The sequence below is a fragment of the Rhinolophus sinicus genome, linkage group LG01 (genome assembly GCF_036562045.2).
Source record: "Rhinolophus sinicus isolate RSC01 linkage group LG01, ASM3656204v1, whole genome shotgun sequence".
NCBI classification, from domain to species: Eukaryota; Metazoa; Chordata; class Mammalia; order Chiroptera; family Rhinolophidae; genus Rhinolophus; species Rhinolophus sinicus.
The window spans coordinates 2073584-2094653 of record NC_133751.1 but is presented as its reverse complement, the minus strand read 5'-3'; the positions used below and the strand labels follow the sequence as shown (position 1 = coordinate 2094653).

The 21070-nt window shown below is 57.6% G+C and overlaps 1 protein-coding gene across 1 annotated transcript in view; it reads left to right on the top strand.

The window, feature by feature from the left end:
* PDXK (pyridoxal kinase) overlaps window positions 1-20575 on the top strand; it is a 30848-nt gene extending 10273 nt beyond the window's left edge. Inside the window, exons 2-11 of the mRNA XM_074324534.1 lie at window positions 1943-1997; window positions 8489-8593; window positions 9460-9543; window positions 10002-10048; window positions 10670-10755; window positions 11817-11862; window positions 12754-12865; window positions 13821-13957; window positions 14956-15022; window positions 15310-20575. Coding sequence (XP_074180635.1) covers window positions 1943-1997; window positions 8489-8593; window positions 9460-9543; window positions 10002-10048; window positions 10670-10755; window positions 11817-11862; window positions 12754-12865; window positions 13821-13957; window positions 14956-15022; window positions 15310-15422 — 852 coding nt within the window. The 3' untranslated portion in view covers window positions 15423-20575. The remainder of the gene's footprint in view (window positions 1-1942; window positions 1998-8488; window positions 8594-9459; window positions 9544-10001; window positions 10049-10669; window positions 10756-11816; window positions 11863-12753; window positions 12866-13820; window positions 13958-14955; window positions 15023-15309) is intronic.
* The last annotated feature ends 495 nt before the right edge of the window (window positions 20576-21070 follow it).

Here is a 21070-nt window from a genome sequence, read left to right as displayed (position 1 = left end):
GTACTCAGAAGACCAGGTGGCCACAGCAGAAGGGCCCGGGGCTGGAAGCCCTTGGGGATTATGGAGGGTGGCCACTGGGGCCAGCCTTGCCCTTGGTTTCGTCCTCCTGTCCCTCTCTTTTCTCTCAGACACACACTCTCTGTCTCTCACACTGTCTCCGGGAGGTTGTGCAGGTGAGGTAGCTCACTTCTCGCTCTCTCTGCCCCTTATAGGAGCTGAGATTTTAATCTGACTGCGTGTGAAGTGTCTGTCTGGGCTACTTCACAGTTTGCTGCTGTCTGCTCCCTTTCTTTGTCTTGTGGATCAGTGTTACAGAAACGTCCTTTGTCCTCATTGGGGGGGTGGAGGGAGAGGGCTAAAGGTCAGTGGGCCAGCTGAACTACAGTCCTGGGGTTGATTTCCCAGGCTTCCCGCTCCTGGGCCTGTGCCCTCACTCATTGCCCTGTCCGGGCACGGCCACGTCTCCTGCGTTAGAGTTGAGCCCACACGTGTCTTCAACTTCTCACCCCAGGCAGGGCACTGTCCTTGCACTTCCCTCATGGCTCCGGGCTTCCCTGCTTGTGTGTAGCTCCTTGGAGTGTGGTGGCCCTTGGGCGGCCTGGCAGGTGCCCTCTGGGGTGGGCTGGAGGCCAGGCCTAGGGTCTAGAGCAGGGTGCAAGGGAGCAGAACATGAAGAAATATTGTGTGGGGTGTGTGTGTGTGTGTGTGTGTGTGTGTGTGTGTCAGATCAGCATGTCCTCATTAAGTTCTGTGCACTGTAAACATTTGCACAAAGAAAGGTCACGCCAGCCAACTGAGCCATCTGGTCGCCTGGGAGCTGAGTGCAGCTCATTGACTTCATTCTAGTTGCAGAGGGTGCAGCTCGCTGGCCCACGTGGGAATCGAACCAGCAGCCCTCCACAACTAAGACTGAAAGGACAACAGCTTGACTTGGAAAAAGTGCCGGAAGTACACACTGTTCCCCAATAAAGTCCTGCTCCCCTTCCCCAATAAAAATCTTAAAAAAAAAAAAAAAAGGAAAAGAAAAAGATCAGTCCAGCTCTCTCCATGTCTCGAGCAAACTGTCAACGTGGGATTGTGTAGCTTTCCTGGCCACTTAGACATAACCTTTCCTTCTGTTTCATTAGCAAAGTGCTCCCACTGTTTCTGTGCTTGGCTTTTACCACAGTGGTAGCTGCTTTTATGCAGTCACCTGTTTTGTGTGCTGTAAGTGAACTTGCAATAGTCGTGCTGTGGTTCCCTTGGCAACAACTCCCCCCGCCCCCCCGCTCCAGAACTGCTCCTCCTGGCCTCGCTGAGGGGCTGAGCCATGATGGCGGAGGACCCCCGGTCGGCCCAAGGGCAGCAAGGCTGGCTCAGGTGGCACGAGGATGGAGCTGCCGCAGTTCTGGGAAACGTCCGCACGTCCCTTGTCCATGAGTGGGTTTGTGGCGGTGACTGTTCTCAGGGGACCTTTGGCTCTGGGCTGGGTGCCTACTTTCTCTGCAGCTGACGGAACAATGGAGGGTCTGTAAGCCCGGCTCGTGGGGAAGGAACCATGGCCTTCGCTCCTCACAGGGTGGGGACTTCAGGCTTCACAGCCCTGTTTCCTGCTCAGACAGACGGAGGCCTCCTGGGTTTCTTTCCAGTCCGTTCGCTGGGATTTCCAGAAGTGATAACAAGGGCCTTGCATCCCAGCAGGTGGGGAGTGGCCTCTGAGTCTTGGTCCTTTGGGCTGGTGGCTCCCCAACACATTTGCTGCATAAAGCGGTGAACACAGTCCGTTGCCAGGCAGGCACACCACCAAAAGTGTGGACGCCGAGCCTGACTCGGGGACACCCTTCTGGTCCCTGCGCCACGGGGCTCTCCTCCTCCACGCTGGCGCCCAGGCTGGTGTCAGGCACCTGCTGGGGTCATCGCGAGCCTGGCCCGCTCTCTTACATTTGTCCTCTCTGTATTGCAGGTTTTGGGGTTTGAGATCGACGCTGTGAATTCTGTCCAGTTTTCAAACCACACAGGTGAGGCACTGGCTCAGCTGAGTGTGGGTGTGAGAAATGGCCCTTTAGAAACATGGGGGGTCCCCATCTGATAGATGGGGAAACCAAGCCGGAGGTGTCGCCCTGCAAAGGCCGCCGGGCACTGGAGGCTGAGGGCTGGGGCCTGCCTGTCTGCAGGTGTGGGCTGTGCCTCTGAGTCTCGGCTCTGTGTCTTTGCTCTGGCTGACCGGGGGCAGGTGGCATAACCGGGGCAGGTGGTGCCTCAGTTTCCTCCTCTGAAAAACAGGGACGGTGATCCCAGCACCTACTCTGGGGCCCTGCCATGCTCTGCACGCTCCTGCTCATGCCCTTGTCGTCCACCAGGTGGCGCCATGGCCACATGAGGCCCCCCCCATGCTGCAGGTAGATGTGAGGGAGCCGCTGATTTTCTTTATTAGAAACTAGTGCCTGGGGGAGCACGTGTGGGCATCTCTCAATGCACGGGGACCCCGAGGATTTCTGGTCACAGATGCCTTGAAGCAGGATTGCTGGCTCACTGGTGTGTGGGGGTCAGTGCCCTTGGAAGGCCCTCACTGTGGGGGACGAGCCCCAAGCTCCCCACACAGCCTGAGGCAGGAGGACGAAGCCGCCCCAGTTCTTGGAACTGTCCACATGTCACCTCTTCTGGGGTTACTCTGAACCCAGGTGGAACTTCCAGGCACAGAACTTCCCGGAACCGCCTAGCAGGGTGCCAGCAGGACCCATGGAAGGCTGCCCCTGCCTCAGCCCTCAGGAAGCCCATATTCTCCTGGGTGTGATTTTTCTTGGAAGGGACGGGGGTGATATAAGTCATGCATTGGGGCGGGGGAGAAGAGGCACATGCGTGCTTGATGAAAAGGTACAGTTCCCACTGAAAGGCCTTTCCTGCCTTCATTCTACCGAGGATGCTGGGTGCCCCAAAAGGTGGAGGAGTCCCAGGAAGTGGCAGTGGACACAGCGAAGTTCCCTGAATCCCACATTTTTATTGGCTGTTTTAACCGCCCTCCTTTGTTTCTCTCTCCTTTTTTAAAGTAGGTGAGCCAAACTGGCTCGGACACTAAATGACAGTGTTGAACTTACTGGTGAATAGCATATTGTGCCATAATCAGCATTAGCTCAAAACAAGCGAAGACCCCGCTCAGAAGCCCCTGTCACCCTTCTGTCAGACTCCGGGGTGAGGGGAGGGGCTTCCACGGCTTCCGGGGTGCTGGGGCCTTCTGGGCTCCTCGGGTTCCCTGGGAGGCCCCGGGTAGGAAAGACCTCGTGCCCCCACCCAGCCTCCTCCAGATGCCAAGCGGGCCTGCCTGTCGCGGGGCCCCTCAGGCAGCTGCCTCAGTGACTGTGCCAGTGCTGGGGGGCCCACAGGCACCTGTCTGCAGACTATTCGGGGGACTTCCCGGGGGCGCCCTCCCAAGGCCACCGCGGTGGCTCAGGTGCCACATCCCCCCACCCACCCCACCCCACCTGGTGTAGCCAGGTGAGGCCTCACTGGGCCCCTGAGCCCGTGGACCCCTTTCTCCCTCCCTCTCCCGCTCACCCCTTCCCACACGCTGCTGCTCAGAAGTGAGGCTGGCCTGTCTCTCAAAGCCAGCCCCCATGGCAGTGTGGCATGTGGCACCTGGCACCTGGGGAGCCATGGGAGCTGGTGGTTAGGACATGTGACTCAGGTGCCCCCACATGGCCACACGGCCCCCCACTCCTGGGGAGCCATATCACCTGCTGTGAGTGTAGGACGCCCACAGTGACCTGTCTGTTCTGTCCTGGGCTTAGGACATGAAACGAAAGTACTTGATATTTTTTACTATTTTTAAAAGAAGAACAGAGGCACTTTATCCCCCCCTTGTCCCCCCGCACTCACCTCCATCAAGCATCTCTGTGCTGCGCAAAAGACGTGTGGCAAGAGCTGTGTGTGACTCCCCCGCTAGCTGGACGGTCCCCATTTGCGAGTGTTCCTGTCCAGTGCTGGGCTTCCCAGGATGCCCGGCAAAGGCCTCGCTGGTGTGTGATTTCCACTGTGTGGTCCTACTGTGCACTGAGTACTCAGCTCACGCTGGCCTCGAGAGCTCAACCACACCCTGCTCAGCCAGTGTCCCCATGTCCCCATGGTCACGCGCTGGGACACCTGAGCAATACCAGTTACTGTGGTGGCTTCTGAACACTGGTGCCCATGCCTGCTTGTCTCCTGGGGCCTGGCCGGGGCGGCGTGGGGGCCCAAAAATATATTTATTAAGATATTTACATACTATAGAATGAATTCACCCTTGTCAACCACTGTATTTCCAGACACTGTCATTGCCCCAGTGGAAACCGTACCAAGGTACCTGTGCCCATTCGCTGTCCCTCCCACGCCCCTCCCCCAGCCGCTGGCGACAACCAGTCTACCTGCCACCTGTGGATTTGCCCGTTCTGGACATTTCATACGTGGAATCAGGCGCTCGGGCCCTTTAGGATGTTTTCTTTCGCTGAGCTAATGTTTCCAAGGCTCATCCATGTTGTAACACGTCCAGAGAGCGTCATTCCTTTTCATGGCCGAGTACTATTCCCCCCTGTGTCTGCCACGTTTGTACCCACGCATCCATTGATGACATGGGGGTTATGACTCGTGTTGCTGTGAACATTGGTCCCCACGTGCTTGTGTGGATGTGTTTCGATTTTCTCCACTGTATGCATAGGAGCAGAATTGCTGGGTCAGCTAGTAATGCTGTTTAATCGTTTTAAGACTTTTTCGAACTGGTTGCGTCATTTTGCATCCCCACCAACGATGTGTGAGGGCTCGTTTCTCCACATCCTCACCAGCACCTGTCACTATTTGTCTTTTTTGCTGTTGTTGTGATTTGTCATCTAGCTATTCTAGTGGGTGTCACGTGGGATCGCATTGAGTCTGAAATCACTCTTAAGATGGAAGCCAGAGAGCCCGGCTTCCTGGGTGAGCAGGTGTCCTGCAGCAGGGCTGGCGCCTTCCTGTGAAGGGACAGGAATAAACCTCTGTGCTGCAGAAGCACGCAGCTTCCGGAGACCGTGTGCAAAGGCGTGGGGCTTTCAATAAAACTTCAACTCCATTTATGGACACTGAAAATTGAATTTCATGTAATTTGCACAAGTCTTAAGGCATTGCTTTTGTTTCTTTTCCAACCATTTAAAAATGTGATGCTTGCTCTTGCCTGCAGGCTGTACACCCAACAGGGGCCTGGCCATACCCAGCCTACCAGCCAGTTTGCTGACCCCTGCTCTAGATCACTGCTTCTCAAATCTGTGGGTGTCTAAGAGTCGCCTGGGGCCTGAAGAAACTGAGCACTGCCGCCCACCCAACCCCCCAACCCCCGCCAGGATTCTGACTTGGCAGAGAATTTGTGTTTCAGACCAAGCCCAGGGAGGGTCTAGGTACATCACGAAAGATGGGTGGGTTGAGAGTAGGGAGGCTTTGGGCGCTGAAAGGGGTTGTGGGAGCAGTCTCAGGCGGGATAACCCCAGGCCCAGCAATTCACCGAGAGGACTCCCAGGGCCCAGTGCCTGTGATTTATTTTGGTGAAAGCCACAGCACGACATCAGCACAGGGAAAAGGTGCCTGGGGAGAACTCGGGGACACGAGGCACAATCTGCAGAGCCTGTCCCGGGAGTCGCACAGGACGCTCCCCAGCCAGGAGCTATGACAACACGTGGGAGATGTCAACTTCCTGGAGCTTGTTGGAGACGTGGCGCCCGGGGTTTTTATTGGGTGCTGGTCACATGACACCTCTGCCTGGCACGCCCCCAAATTCCAAACTCCCAGAGGAAGACCAGGTGTCAGCATGAAGCTCATTGTGCAACCTGGGAACCTCTCGTCAGTTCTGCGAATGATGGGGACCCCATGCTCCCAGACAAGCAGGTCTTTCGGAAGAGACTGTCTCAGGATGGCTTCTGCACAACTTCCCCCGTCTTCCAGGCTCTACCCCGGCGGGCAGGGCCACCCCCTCCAGGCAGCTGCAGGCTGTGAAGCAGCCGCTGCCCCTGCCCCTGCCCCTGCCCACCCAGCGTTCTTACACTGCTCGTCAGCAAGGTCTCCTTGAGCCCCAAGCAGCATCTGGAGAACCTGGTGGGGCTGGAGGTCGGAGGACAGGGCAGCCTCACTGTCCCGGCACTTGGAGTTTACGGTGTGACCAATGGTCTGGCCTGCTGGTGATGCCCCTGGAGCAGGGGTGGCTGGTGTGGGCACACAGAGCCTTGGAGCTGGGGCAGGCACCAGCTGAGGACATGCAGCCAGGGGCCGCCTGGCGGCTGGCTGGGACGAGACCACTGCGCCCGCTCTGGCTTCCTGCAGAACTACATCCGTCGGGGTCCATGGCTTGGCCTCCGCAGAATTTATTTTCTCATCCATGAGTTGATGGGTTGGACAGAGGATGCGAGGGCCCCTGATGAGCGGCGAGGGTGCAGCTGGGCAGGGGGTACGGAAAGGTGTGGGACCGAGCATCCTGGGGGTTAGGAAGCTGTCTCATGGAGGGCCGTGCTCTGCTCTGCTCGCTGTGATGCAGGCCTCGGGGCCCTGTGTCTCACCTTCGCCACTGCCTGTCTAGCCTGAATTGTGTCCCCCCAAAGGTATGTGTTGAAGTCCTAATGCCCAGCGCCTCAGAAACTGACTGTGTTTGGAGGTGGGGCCTTTGGAGAAGGGATTCAAGTCAAATGAGGTCGTTGAGACGGGTCCAACATGCTGCCGTCCCTGTAAGAGGAGGAGATTAGGACACAGACCCACACACGGGAGAAGAAGGCCGTCTGCACCCCAAGGAGAGCGGCCTCGGGAGAAGCAGCCCTGCCTGCACGTGATCTCGGCCTCCGGCCTCCAGGACTGTTGTTGGAGCCGACTGGTGTGTGGCACTTTGTCACAGCAGGCCCAGGACACCAGCATCCTGCATGTGCAGTGGAGATAAGCCCAACCTGGGCAGAAGGAGGCAGGAAGGACCACTGTCCTCACCCTGGGTCTGAGGGATTTTGTGGCAGCCCTGCCTTCCTTGAGCACACACCTGCCCGGGGCTCAGCCAGAGCACCAGCTCCTAGAGGACACGAGCTGGAGTGGGCAGCCCTGCGTGGGAGGGGGGAGGGTGGCTAGGCTGACACTCAACCTCCCAACCTCCTGATCCTGACGGCACCCAGTTAATGGGGTCAGTCAAACCCTCCTGCATTAGTTCCCGCTGGTGCCCCCCACGGAACGCACTGGGGACTCCTGAGGCCACACCAGCCCCTGCGGAATCGCCTTCGTTCAGACACGCTTCCTCAGGACGGCTCCCTCGTGTACACAGGCCGCCATGCAAGGGTCTGAGGCAGCCCCGACCCCCACCCTGTGGTCTCTATGGAGGGCAATAGGATGCTCTCTCGAGAGTTTTACGTACCTGCTTGGAAGCATGTACACTGGAGGGCTTCCTGTGGCACAGGGGATGCCAGGAGGCATTCTCACAGGTGACCTTGCTGTCCATGGTGTGGCCCTGCCCCTGTGAAAGCCAAGCCATTGCCCTACCGCCATCGGAGGCTCTGTGGACAGGGGTCCCATGTGGCAGGAGGTCCCCAGGATGCCACGCGTCTGTCTGCCTAGAGGGAACGCTTCACCTGGTACCTGTCAGAGGCCGAGAGCAGGTTGAGCACTGGGGCCTGTTTCTAATTCACATCAGGATTTGATCCAAGACTTTCTTTGGCTGCATTTCAACTAGGGTTATTCCCGCCCATTCTCGTGAATTTTCTTCACTTTCCTGTTCCTGAATCCCAAGAAAAGTTGGTCGGGAAATCAGGAAAATCAGCTCCTTGAACCCAGGTGGTTGGTAGTATCAGCCGTCACTTTGTGGAAACAATTCATCGTGGAGAACAGAAAACAGTTTATATCTTTGGATTCGGGAACGGGAAAGTGAAAAAATTTCCTGAGAACGGGCAGGAATTCCCGCCCGGAAACCCTGATCTCAACCTTGTGGGCGCTAGGGTGTGAGGCGCTCCGACCTACCAGAGGGCCCAGGTGACAGTGAGCAAACAACGGCCTGGATGGGGAAACGTGCACAGTAAAAGCTGGCAAAGCAAGTGACTGTGACGTGGAGGGATGTCCCCAGGTGCCCCCACTAAAAACAGGGAGAGGTTCTGCAGCTTCGTGGGCCTGGCATGTCCCTTCCCAAGCGTCCCCTCCTGTGTGCTGCCAGTGTGACACAGGTTCCACAGGTGTCCATAGGCTGGCCTGGAGAGCTGACGCCCTCGTCACTTTGGGTTAATTCCAGAGGAACTGGCAGTGGGAGTGGGACCCCTGCTATCGGTAGTGACCAGACCGTGTTAGGGCCAGCTGTGCTTTTGGGGTCACCCACACGGAGTTAGGAGCACCCACCAAAGCACCATGCCTGGGTGTTCTCATTTAGTCCCTGTGTCAGCCCATGGGGAAGGGATCATCCGGCAGTGTCCTCGAGGGTGAATGGGCGTTGGGCGGCGGCGGCTATTGGTGACGCTGTCGCCCGTGTGCCCAGGCCCTGAGTGTTGTGCCCCCCCCAACACAGGCTACGCCCACTGGAAAGGCCAAGTGCTGAACTCCAATGAGCTGCACGAGCTGTACGAAGGTCTGAAGCTGAATGACGTGAATAAGTACGACTACGTGCTCACGGGTAAGGGCCCCGCGGGCTCGGGCTGCCCCCAGCGCCCACCCGGCCTCGCCTCCGGCGCCTGCCTCCTTCAAGGAGGGGCGGCACTGCCGCCAAGAGCTAGCGACCGCCTAGTGCCGGCCATCCCTGGTAGCATGGCCTGGGCGCCCTAGCCATGCTGTGCCCCCTCGGGTGAACACTGCCCTGGCCGTGCCAAGTCACACTTCTGGGGCCGCACTGGGGCTCCAGTGCCCGAGGGTGGAGACAGGTGGGGTCGGGCGTGAAAATACCCAGCTAAGCAGCACTGCCACCTGCTACCCTCTTTCCCCGAAAATAAGATTAGCCAGACCATCAGCTCTAATGCGTCTTTTGGAGCAAACATTAATATAAGACCCGGTCTCATTTTAATATAATATAAGACCGGGTCTTATATAATAATAAGACCAGATCTTTTATTAATGTTTGCTCCAAAAGACACATTAGAGCTGATTGTCTGGCTAGGTCTTATTTTTGGGGAAACAGTGTGTTGGTCTCACACACACACACCACTGGTATAAAAAAAAATTTTTTTTAAGTACTTGTTTGTGTTTCTATACATGGTTAAAAGTGATGTGCTTCTTATTGAAGTGGAAAGGACAGAAGAAAAAATCCCCCGCACAGCGGTGACCCGTGGCTTCTTCCTTTCCTCTAAGACTTAACGTTTCTTTTGGGAAGCGCCCAGTGCCCCTCACTGACCAGTTGTTGGGGACACTTCACCCTCAACCTGGCTGCCGGACCTGAGACCTGCCGGCCGTTGTGTGGGGTGGGGCGGGGTGGTTTTCATGGCACTGCTTTCTCCTTTGCCGGTCAAGCCTTTGTTTTATGAGGGTGGCCTGATCTCGTGCCCACAGGGTACACAAGGGACAAGTCCTTCCTGGCCATGGTGGTGGACATTGTGCGGGAGCTGAAGCAGCAGAACTCACGGCTGGTGTACGGTAGGCGCTGGGCTGTCACCCACTGGAGTGGGGTCGGACCCAGGCTGGGGGGCGCTTAGCCTCCTTCCTCTGCGCACCCCTCTGCTCCCCCAGCCTGTGAGTCTGCGCTGGGCCTCTGGGAATGTGAGCCTTCAGACCTCTGGCGTGGGCGGGCGTCTGCGTGGGGCGTGTGAGAGACGCAGGGCTAAGCGTGCTCTAATCAGTGTCAGTGTGCGAAGGTCAGGCTGCTCGGCACTGCAGTTGGGGTGTATGTGATGCCCCCAACTCTGGGGGGGTGGGGAATGCCACGGGGCGGCCTGGACGACAAAATGCCAAACGCCAGGTAACAGGCATAAGACTAGGAGGCTGATTTTCCCAAGGTTTTGGGGGCAGGCGAAGTTTACCAGCAAAAATAGTGTTGAGGGCTCTTCTCATTGGCTGTAGCTTTTGCTGATAAGATTCCCTTTGTCCCTCCGCAGTGTGCGATCCGGTGATGGGTGACAAGTGGAACAGCGAAGGCTCTATGGTTAGTCATTCTGTGCATATTTAAGTGCCGCTGAGGCCGTCAGCGCAAAAGCAGGACACGCTGCTCTGCCTGGGTGGACGCTGCTCCCAGGGGAGGCAGGACCCCCTTCCAGGGAGAAGCATGGCTGGTAGACGAGGCTTTCCGTAAAAGGCCAGAGAGTCGATATCTTAGGGCCACATGTCCCTGTTGTAGCCAAAAGCAGCCAAAAAATTTACAAACGAACAGACATGACTGTTTGCTGATAAAATTTCATGTATGGACACATTTTGAGTTTCCTCTCATTTCCATGTGTTACAAAGTGTTCTTCTTTTGACTTTGTCCCTCAACCGTTACAAAATGTTACAATCGCTCCCAGGCCATAGCTTAGGGACCCGGCCCTGGGACACAGGGGAGGCAGAGCGCCGCTGGTGAAGTCACCCCGGGGCCTTCCTGGAGGCGGAGGGTGTTAGAGGAGGCGGGGCCTCGCCCAGCCCTCCCCCAGGAGCCCTTGCAGCCCTTTGGGTCGGCACCGGCTGCCCACTCTCGGTGCCGGTCTTACCGAGGGGCTCTGACTGGGAGTGTCCCCAGTTCCTCCTCCTCCTCTGTGTGCGTCAGCCTGTGTCCCCATCTCCTTTCCTTCAGTACGTCCCAGAGGACCTCCTTCCTGTTTACAAAGAGAAGGTTGTGCCAGTCGCAGACATCATAACTCCCAACCAGTTCGAGGCTGAGTAAGTCACTTAAACCAGTTACAGCTGCAGACCACCCACAGGCAGCCACAGAGCCTGTGCAGGGAGCTTCCCGACCACTTCCCCTCTGGGCATTGCATTCACCTCCCTGGAATGTCCTCCCTCGGGGGAGGGGAAATCTGGCACCTTCCCTGTGTCAGGTAGCTGCCTGCACCCCTGCAAGCCAGGCTGACAAGGCGCCCTGGACCCACCTGGCTTATATCCATCAATAACAGCAGGGGGTCGTTATTTTACTGCGACTCCCTGCTGGTGACCGTGCTGACCCCCAGCTGTTTTCCTGAACAGCAGGGGCCTTGGGGCCACAAAGGGGGAAGAGGTGCTCTGGCATATGGCTGACACAGCCCACGGCCCTGCTGCCCGGTACTGGGTTTCCAAGGGCCTTTCTTGGATTGCACGACCTTACCTGATGGCTGGAAGAACCAGGTGCCCAGGGGGGAAGGGGTGTTTCCTGATGCCGTGGGGTTGCAGCTGAGCGCCCAAGTGGGTTCGTCTCTGTCACTGTTTGGCTCTGCTGGACCATCAGCTCGGTCCCCTCTGTTTTCAAGGCCGCTCTTTAAAGTCAGGGTGGGGGCACATGGGGCCCGGGTTTCCCTGCCCCAGGCCGGTCCTTCCCAGGGACGATGACTCACCTGAGGACCCTAACCTTCGGTGGGCTCATGAATGGGTACACTAGCCACTTGCAGCTCTTACTTCCCGTGGACATGGTTCGCCCTTGCTGGTGCCTGTGCCGTGCTGGGGGTCACAAAGGGCACCACGTGCTGTGGTCCTTCATTGTTGTTACATGTACACGTTAACCACAGGCTAGAACCTCAGCACACCCGTGATGTGTGAGAGTCCCCGTTTAAAAGTAAAGTTTACTCTTGACTGGTCCCCAGACATGTCACAGTGGCCACCTGGTCCATGATGGCCCGTGTGGCCAGCAGGCTCTGAGATCGTTCCCTGCGGGCATTGGGGCGGGGGTACCAGTGCTGCTGTAGCTTTGGGAATGTTACAGGCAGGACCCAGGATGTGACATCTCATCTCTCTGCCTGCCTGTCTTCCAGGTTACTGAGTGGCAGAAAGATCCACAGCCAGGAAGAAGCATTAGCGGTAAGGGGACCTTCCAGGGCCTGGTATGGGACAGGTGGCACTGCCCGCAGTGGGGAGGGGACAGGCGGCACAGCCCGCGGTGGGGAGGGGACAGCTGCATCTCCGTGGGAATGCGAGACAGGCAGCCCAAGTGGCCAGCATCCCAGCTCCCAGGCAGCCAGCCTGCAGGGCCGGGGACGTGTTGTAAGTTTCCTTCTGCACTTGGTTGGTCACCCGCAGCTTTGTGCTTGTCAGGTCTGGGTTAATCCACTGTCTGCCCTGCTCACGATAGCAGGCGTTGTCTGAGCTGACCGGGGTGGCCACACAGTAGAGTTCCATGGCAGGGAACGAGGCGGGGGGCCCTCCTCCTGCTCTGAGGGCCTTGCTCCGAACTGGGATGGCGCCCTGGGGCCTCTGAGCCCCTGGTGTATTGCTGAGGACATGGCAGTAGGTGTTTGTTGAACAAATGAATTAATGAATGCGTGGTTTCCCAGAATGGACGGGAGGTGGGAGCCGTGGTTGTTTGGTTGTTGCTGTGTGTGGACCCAGATGGGGAAGGACAGCCGGCCCAGCCTGGTTGGTACCTTCCTCCCGTAGGCAGACACCAGTAGGCTGCAGGTGGGAGCCAGCAGGCGCATACCCTCAGACTTCACGCCAGAGGGAATGGGCACAGCGGCGCTAAGCTGGCAAAGTTGTCGTTCTGCAAAGCTGTCACTAGACGGGCACTGGACGGGCATGGGCCACTCAGGGCGGGTTCCCAAGACCTCTACTCTGTTGTCTCCGGGCCCATCAGCCAAATCCTGTGAGAGCACATCCCAGGATCGACTGCCAGTCTGCCTGGCTATTTGGGTTCACGGGGTCAGGGGTCATGGGTGAGGAGGCGTGGCTGACGTGCTCCCTGCTCTGCTGCAGGTGATGGATGTGCTGCACTCGATGGGCCCCGACACCGTGGTCATCACCAGCTCCGACCTGCCCTCCCCGCGGGGCAGTGACTACCTGATCGCACTGGGGAGCCAGAGGATTCGTAAGCCCCTCCCTGCCCCTGACACCCCGCCTCAGCCGCCCTGCCCCAGCACTGGGCTCCCATCACCTTTACGTCATCGTGGCCCCTTGAGGCTTCCGTGAAGGTTTTGGGTTCAATAAAAAATCATGCCTTACTCAGCAGTTAGCCAATTTCCTGAACGCTTATCACCCCGCCATGAAAGATGGGACTTTTAGAAACTGGAAGGATTTCCATGAATCCGGGTGCTGACACCTCACCCATGGTCGCCGAGCAGCCTGGATGCCATGGCGGTGCTGGCGGTGTGAAGATAACACCCTCTAACGTGGGGGTCATGAGGGACACCCGGCTGGAGGCAGGGTCCCCGGGTCCAGGTGTCCACATGCCTCACCTCCCATAGAGCGGGCAGCTGTGCAGACCTCACTGGGAAGGCGCTTCATGCTCTGCTGTGCCCACTGTTTAATCATGCAAATACCACCTGGGGTGGTGTTCTCTGCACCACATTAAAGTGGCAGGAGCCTGGGGTCACACCCGCTGCCCCAGAGAGCAGCCCCGCAGGCTCCCTCTGCAGCTGTGTGCAAGAACAGGCACACACACTCACACACACACTCACACTCACACACTTCAAGAAGTTCACAGTCCTGGAGGACGAGGCGCCCTCGTCACTCCTGCTTCCTCCACATCACATCACATCATATCATGTGTGCCAGGCCCTCATTGTCAGCTGCATAGCAGCGCCATCCTGACTAGTCCTCTGGGCCTTCACTCTGCCACTTTCTCCCCTGGGGTAGGGCAGCTGCTGTGGGGCATTGCGGCCCCGGGTAGCACCTGAGCCCCGAGTTCTACCTGAGTGAGCCCCCATGAGTGACGAGCCCCAGGTGCAGAGCAGGGGAGGAGCAGGCAGGAGGCGCCCAGGCCTAGGGCTGGCCCTGTGCTGGCCGAGGGTCTGGGGTCCCAGCCAGCTGTGCTGTCCCCCCAGGGCACCCCGACGGCTCCGTGGTGACGGAGCGGATCTGCATGGAGATGCGCAAGGTGGACGCCGTCTTCGTGGGCACAGGCGACCTCTTCGCCGCCATGCTCCTGGCGTGGACGCATAAGCACCCCAACAATCTCAAGGTCAGCAGGACGTGCCCCTCCTGCCGCGCCTGGTCTCCTGTGCCTCTGTGGGGAGCTGGTTACCACATCCAAAGACCAGGAAGGGGACGAGGGGTATCATGAGCTGGGGGGAACAGGGTGGACAGCGCTCAGGCATGGGCTCCAGCACCCCACGTCCCACGTCTGGGTGGTGTCCCATCCCCACCGCTGCTCGCCTTCTTGTTGGGTCCCCTCAAGGAAGAATTTGGAGGTCGGGATCTGGAAATGGATTCCCCTAAAGCTGTCTCTGCAGGGCACCAGGGGGGGCCCCATTTCCCCCAAGGGCCCGGCCTCCCAAACATATCAACTAGGTTGGGTGTTGGGCCCCCTGTTTGTGCAATGCACAGCTGGTGCTGGGGCCCTTCCCCTCTCACCTACCAGGCCGCTGAAACGTGCAGTCCCCTGGCAGGCTCCCCCCACCCGTCCCACCTCCCTCGCGTGCAGGCCTGCCAGTTTGATTGGAGGCAGCAGGACCTCTGTCTGGTCCAGGCAGTGGTACCTTGGTACCAGAGAAGGCCTCGCTGCTGGGCTGCCCAAGGCCAAACCTGGGTTCGGAGTGCCCTGGGTCTGGGAGTCAGAGGGAGTTCCACATGCACCCCCAGGGCCTGCTGAGCCCCGAGTCTGCCTGAGAGTGACTTTGGCTGACTTTGGGCAGGGGCTCTTTCCCATGTAGATTCTTTATCACTAACTCATTTCAGAAGCTCTGACTAAGCACCCACTACATGCCAGGCAGTGTTGGCCGTCGGTGTCACAGCCCCTCCCCACAGTTGCCTGTGGTCCAGAGGGGGCAGTTAATTTAGTGTGCAGGCATCTGCTCAGCTCTCCAGGGATGGGCTGTCCCACGCTGGGGTGGGTCCAGCTGGTTGGGGAGCATGTGATGGCAGAGCCAGCGCCCTGGTGACTCAGGGTGGAGACCGTGCTCTCCCAGGCAGCTGCGGGCAGCAGAGGTGCTGGGGCACAGTTGTTCGTCCTCCCTGCAGGTGGCCTGTGAGAAGACCGTGTCAGCCATGCACCATGTCCTACAGCGGACCATCAAGTGTGCAAAAGGTACCGCCCACGAGGCCCGTGGGACGCCTGTGCCTCCCCGAGCGCCTGCTGCCTTCGGGGGCCTCGGGCAGAGCGGTGGGAGGGAGGGGTCAGCACCTGCTCGACTGTCGAGGGAGTGACCCTTCTGCTGTGGGTGGGGTTCCCGTGGCTCCCCTGGCCCTTGGCATTTAAAAAATGGGGCAGTGGCAGCGGCGTGGAGCTCCTGTGTCGACTGGGAACTCCAGGCTCAGCCTTCTCCCTGCTCTGCACCCGTCACTACCGCTTTCTCCACTTTCTCCGTTCCGCAGCCCAGGCTGGGGGAGGACGGAAGCCCAGCCCGGCGCAGCTGGAGCTGCGGATGGTCCAGAGCAAAAGGGACATCGAGAACCCGGAGATTGTCGTCCAGGCCACAGTGCTGTGAGGCCTCGTGTGTGCGTGCCTCCCGACACAGCGGCCGTGTCTCCGTCTCCATCCCTGTGAAAAATGTAACGTCTGCCTTAGCGCTGTGACCGAAACTTGATATTTTCTTTTCTTTCGTGAGTGTCCAGCCTCAACTGGTCTTAATTGTGAAAATGTGCTGGTCATGCTTTTTGAAAATAACAAATCAATCTCAAATTTGTTATTTGGAAACCCAGCCCCCCCTGCCCCACCCCCACCACCACCCCGAAGGCTCCTGGACCTACCTGGAAAACCAGCTCTGTGGCCACTCTCTCAGGGGTGTCCTGCCCATCTTGGGGTATGTGGTGGGAGGGGCTGCTTCCCCCCAGAGAGTCACATTGGCTCCCACCGTGTGGCCTGGGCCGGGGGTGGGTGGGCCTGTGTCTCTGCATCTCTGAGAACAAGTTTGGTGTTAACCGTTTGCATTCAGATGAATTATGCCAATTACCTTTATTGTCATTCTGACCTTTCCTCTGCTTCAGGATTTTTGTTTCTTACTTTGCTCCTCAGCAGGTCCCTGGGCATTTCAGATATTCTGCTTCTGTTTCACCTGTGGACAGGTTAATGCCTGCTGGCCCAGACACACAGGCCTGCACAGTCACTTTGGCAGGGACCTTTCCAGGACCCTGAAAATTCAAGTCGGTCTGCACATCTCAGCGGGACCACTCTGTGACCCACAAGTGTCCCTAGGGACCTGCTGAGCGATGCACGGAGGCCAGTAAAGAGAGGGCTGGTGTGCGGCCAAGGGCACCTATGGGAACATGCCACGTTGGGCTCCTTTTGGAAAACTCACCTCGTTTGTGGTACAACAGGTTAAGCACTATGTGTTTGCCACCTGCTGCTGGTGACAAACGCATCGTGTCACAGAGTTAGTGTCCAGACAGGTAGAGAGGGCAGAGGTGGGCTGTGCAGGCCCAGCGCCGTGGTGACTCTGGCTGGTCCCTACGCCTACCCTGTGGGTCAGGCTGCCAGGCTGCAGGCCACGCCTACTCTTGCAGAGACCAGAGGGCCAGGCTCTGCCCCAGGGCTCAGAGAAGCCTGGTCCCCCACTGTGGGCACATTTCACCCCGAGGCCCTGGCACTAGTCCAGTTGTCCACGGCCAGCGTGACCTCCTTGGCCCCCCTTACCCAGAATTTTGAGGTCCCCCAGGCATGGCTGCAGACAGGGGTGTCCATCCTGACAGATTCAGCCTGCCTTGATCTCAGCACCCACCCCCCACTCTGGGGGTGCAGAGGTTTGCCTCTCTCAGGAGCCCACAGCCTGGAGGGGACAGGGAGACTATAGAACATAGGGGCCCAGATGTGGCCCCTGGGAAATCATTGTGAGGGCAGCCCTGTCCCCCCCCACGGCTCTGTGCCCACAGGCAGGCCCTCCCCGGAGCCCGCACACCTCTCCAGTAGTGCATTCTTACTGTAGAAAACGCCCTGAAAAGAAGAGAAGCCACGCCCCCAAATCCACGGCACCCTCCCGCTGTCTTCCCACTCTGCTCACTTCTGAATGTCTTAATTCTCACGCAGTAGCGCTCCCAGCAGCGTGTGCACAGGGTCAGGGCATCTGTGTCCCTGTCATGTTTCCTGGTTTCGTGGGAACCAGCCAGAGTCACCCAGGCAGGGCCCTGGGCCTGCCCAGCACCTATAATGAAAAACACTGCCAAGTAGATCTGGGGAGACGGCAATGAGAAAAGCCTTTTCTTTCCTTCTTTTTTGTTTTAATATTGAGAGCCAGTATAGAAACTGGGAAAGAACCTAAATGTGTCTATTTTCCATGAGGTGGTGAAAACCCACCCGGAAAATACGGTTTGGGGAGTTAGGCTTGCTCCGTGCACGCAGCGAACCTGAGCGGAGACACTCAGCAAACGCTGCTCCATTCTTGGTTCCTTAGCTTTATTTCAGAGGCTTGGCCCCGCCTTAGATTTAATCCTTTCACTTCCCTTTGTTAAGCATAGAATGATGAGAATTATTCCACCTGTAAGGCTTCTGTAGACAGGGGTGGTGATCCGACTTTCTCCTCTGTCCTCTGACTGCTGGAAAGCCATGGGGAGGGAAGGTGGCTGAGCCCTGTGAACTGAGAAAAGGAAATCAGGGCTCCCGAGACAGCAGCTGGGAGGCGTGTCCCCCGTTCCCTCTCTGTCGCTGAGCCTGTGCTGTCGTAGGCTGGTTTCTACCTGCACGTGTCCCATCTGTGGTGACAACAGCGGAGGCCCCCGGCATTCTCTGTGTAGAATGTCCTACCCAGAAGTCCCCCAGCCTCGTTGGCAGTAGTTTCTGGTACAGTTTGGGTCCAAATTAGAATTAATCTTTGTTTTCACTTTCTGTCGTTTAGTAACATGCAAAATGATAACGTGTGTTAACACGGGAGGTAGATGGGCTTGGAGCCGCCTGGTGTCAGCGTGTAGGTGTCAGTACTTACCAGTTTTTCAAACCTCCTGTAGACGTCAAAGATGAATTACAAAATATCCCTTTTTCTTAAGTCATCACCAAGCCCTGCTGAGGTGATTGTGTTAGCCTGTGTTATTTTTGCAGTATGTGTCAGTGATGGTGAAAATGCTGCTTTGCTGTCCTGTTCTTACACTTGTTAAAACCAGTTTTTAAAACGTTTAATTTTCCAATGGACCTGCACTGATGAGTCAGGGAGGGTGTTTTGAGTGTTGAGAGCGCCAGAGCGTGCGGCCTATACCGCGATGCCTGAGTCCTGTTGGAAAAGTCACCTCCCCACTGCCACCATCCACGGTGACGAAAGAAACTCCAAATGCTGCTGCTGCAGGCCCATCTGGGATGCGGCAGACGGGCCTGGGATTGTGGATTTCCTGCTTGAACCTCATGTTCACTCCTCAGTTGAAATGTACAAAAGAGGAGGTGAGAGCGTCTGGCCAGTGGTCTGGCCAGTGGACCCCCATGCACGCATGCCTTTTCCTGCCCTTGGATGGGACCACCTGCTTGGGGTGTCGGGGTCCCCATCTGTGAATCAGAGATGTCTGTGACCATGTGACTGGGCTGTGTTCAATGCCAGAATAGCCAGCAATCCCTGTCTTCCTTCTCAGCCGCCTTCCTGGTCTCTCCAGCCTCCATGGACACTAACGGGGGGGACGGGGGTCATCTCTGGAGCCTCCCGCCCCCCAGTACCCCCCTGGGCCAGAAGGAGGGGAAGGGAGTTTGTGAGTGAGCACAGTGGATCGTGTACAGATGGGGGTGCTGTGAGTGGTCCTGGCTTCCGGAGTCTGGGTGGGAGCCGTGTGGTCCCCAGACGGGGCACTGCTGCTCAGCCCACCTCTTAGTCTGCAGGGGCTCGCATTCCCATCTCGCTGTGCGGCTCTGCGCTGATATCTGGAGAGCCAGCTCCCATGCCGCCAGAGGGAGTGGGTCAGATGTACGAGCTGTGTGGGTGCTCAGAAGGACCCCCGTCTGGGGAGGGCCACTCTGGGGAGCCAGGGCCACTGCCCCTCGCCAGGGCAGCCTTGAATTTGGGCCCCGTTGGTCTGGATGGCCGGCATTCCCCCAGGAGACACCTATTATCTGCAGGTCTGCCAACACACACTGTCACACTGGCCTTGCCTCAGTGATGCAGAGTCCACACCCGTGTGTCCTTGGAGCTGTGTGCACGGTTGGTATGCCTGTGCCACAGCCACTTTGTGACGTGCGGAATCAGGTGGCTGGCAGGTCTGCTGGTGAGAAGAGCATCATGAGATCCTGTGTGTTTTTAGAGGCAGTTCTGTGGTTTCAGCATCCAGCCACGTCTGCAGCCTCTGCCTGCAGGGGCATCGCGAGGGCACAGGAGGAGAGTGACAGGCAGTCAGGGGTCTCTGGCCCCTCACCCTGGTAGATTGCAAACATCAGTGCCCCCTTCTAGGGGGTGTTTCTTTAGTGTGGAAGTCTTTCTGTCCATTGATGGGAACCAGACTTGCAGTCTGTGCCTCTGAGTGGGAGTGGGGGGCCTGTGTGTGCCCCATCCCCCAGCTCTAGAGGCCCATCCCAGCATCACCCATCACCCCCACTGAGGAACCCCCACCGGGAAACCGCCACCAGGGCGTGCTGCCACAAGGCACGACTCCAATTCCTAAAATTGTGGGTTCTCATCGTGTGTCTTCCTGTGGACATCTGCAGTTTATTCTTGGTACAAAATATTTTCTGTGTAAGTGATTAAAAAACATGTCTTTGCAGTCCTGCTTTTCATTAGAGGTTTGTACTCAGCACAATGTATGCATTCTGTTTATAAAAAAGAATTGAATGAGGAACTTTAGGCCAGACTTAGAGAATATTTTTAAACTTTGTATTAATGGAAAGTTCTCTCTAGAATTTTCTTTTTAACGACTGGCCAAGTCAACAGGTGTTTTCAAAGCTTTCCCACCGTCCAAGCCGAGAGGAGCCTCGTGCTGAAAGCGGGCTCCCCATCCATCGCTGCCCCCCCATGGATGAGCCTCGGTGGGGGTCCCTGAGCTCCAGGGTCGTCAGACGGAACGAAGCCCCCAGCCGCAGCCTGCCCCCCACCCCCGCCCCACACCACTGGGGGCAAGTGCCAGTCTTTGTGCCACAGGAGGCCCATTCTGGTAGGAGATGGTTTCCTGAAGCCATGGGCCACTCTCCCTGGCCTGGGGCACCGCTGGCCTGCAGATCTGCTCCGACACCTGAGAGCAAGGGCCAGCCTTCCTGTTAGTGCCACATGGAGCCCGTGCTGGGACCCTTGTCTTGGTGACTGGAGGGAGGGGTAGGTGTTAGTATTGGGGGAACCGGAAATGAATTCTCCTTGTAGGACGGTGGTGTTTGAATGCTTTTAATGTTAGCTGCATACATTCCAATTTAGAATTTTAGTTGGCATTTCAACCGATGACTGTAAAACTGGACCAACAGAAAGACTGAGGTGCTGACGACTCAGGCCCACTAATGCTGGCCTTGCCCTTCCTGGAAACGAGCTTGGATTTTGGAAGCGTGTCGGGGTGTGATGCAGCCTTGGGACAACGCACATCGCCCCTGGGTCCGGGCTGTGAGGGGAGATGTCTCTGTGAGGTTCAGGCAGTTCCATTAGCCTGTGGCAACCGCCCTGCCCCCGCGCGTGGACATGTTTGTGAAGTGTCTGTTGTAGAGGCCTGCCTGCGGGTCCTGGCGACTGCTGATTCTCACAAATAAATATTTTCATGGTGATTGTGTTCAGGTGTGATGGTGGCTTTTCCCCACAGGGTTCCCTTCTGTTAACCACCTGTGCCGCCCCTAAACCACGTTAACCAGGCAGTGCTCACTGCTAGACACCACGTCCTTACACGCCCCTCAAGAAAGGACCTGTCATTCCCTCTCCCTGGCCCTCGTCCCCTCCCCATCTGAGCTGCTCTGCTCTCCGTCCTGTGGGCTGGTCCTTACGCTGGGCTGTTGGGGTCCTGCAAGAGCCTCCCTGGCACGTTCTGAGCACCAGCTTCTGTCACTGACAATGTGTCACTGCCCCTCTGGGTTCCAGTTCCTTCACACTTGGGTGGTGCCCACGCCGGTCCTCCTTGCTCACAGGTACTGTCCTCTCACCCACGCCTCTGTAGATAAGCCCTCAGGTCACCTCCAGTCTCTGACAAAGGCATGGAGAGGGTGGGAGGAGGTGGGATCTGCATTGTGTCCGGAGCCTCTCTGACCAGTTCTCGAATCCACTCTGAC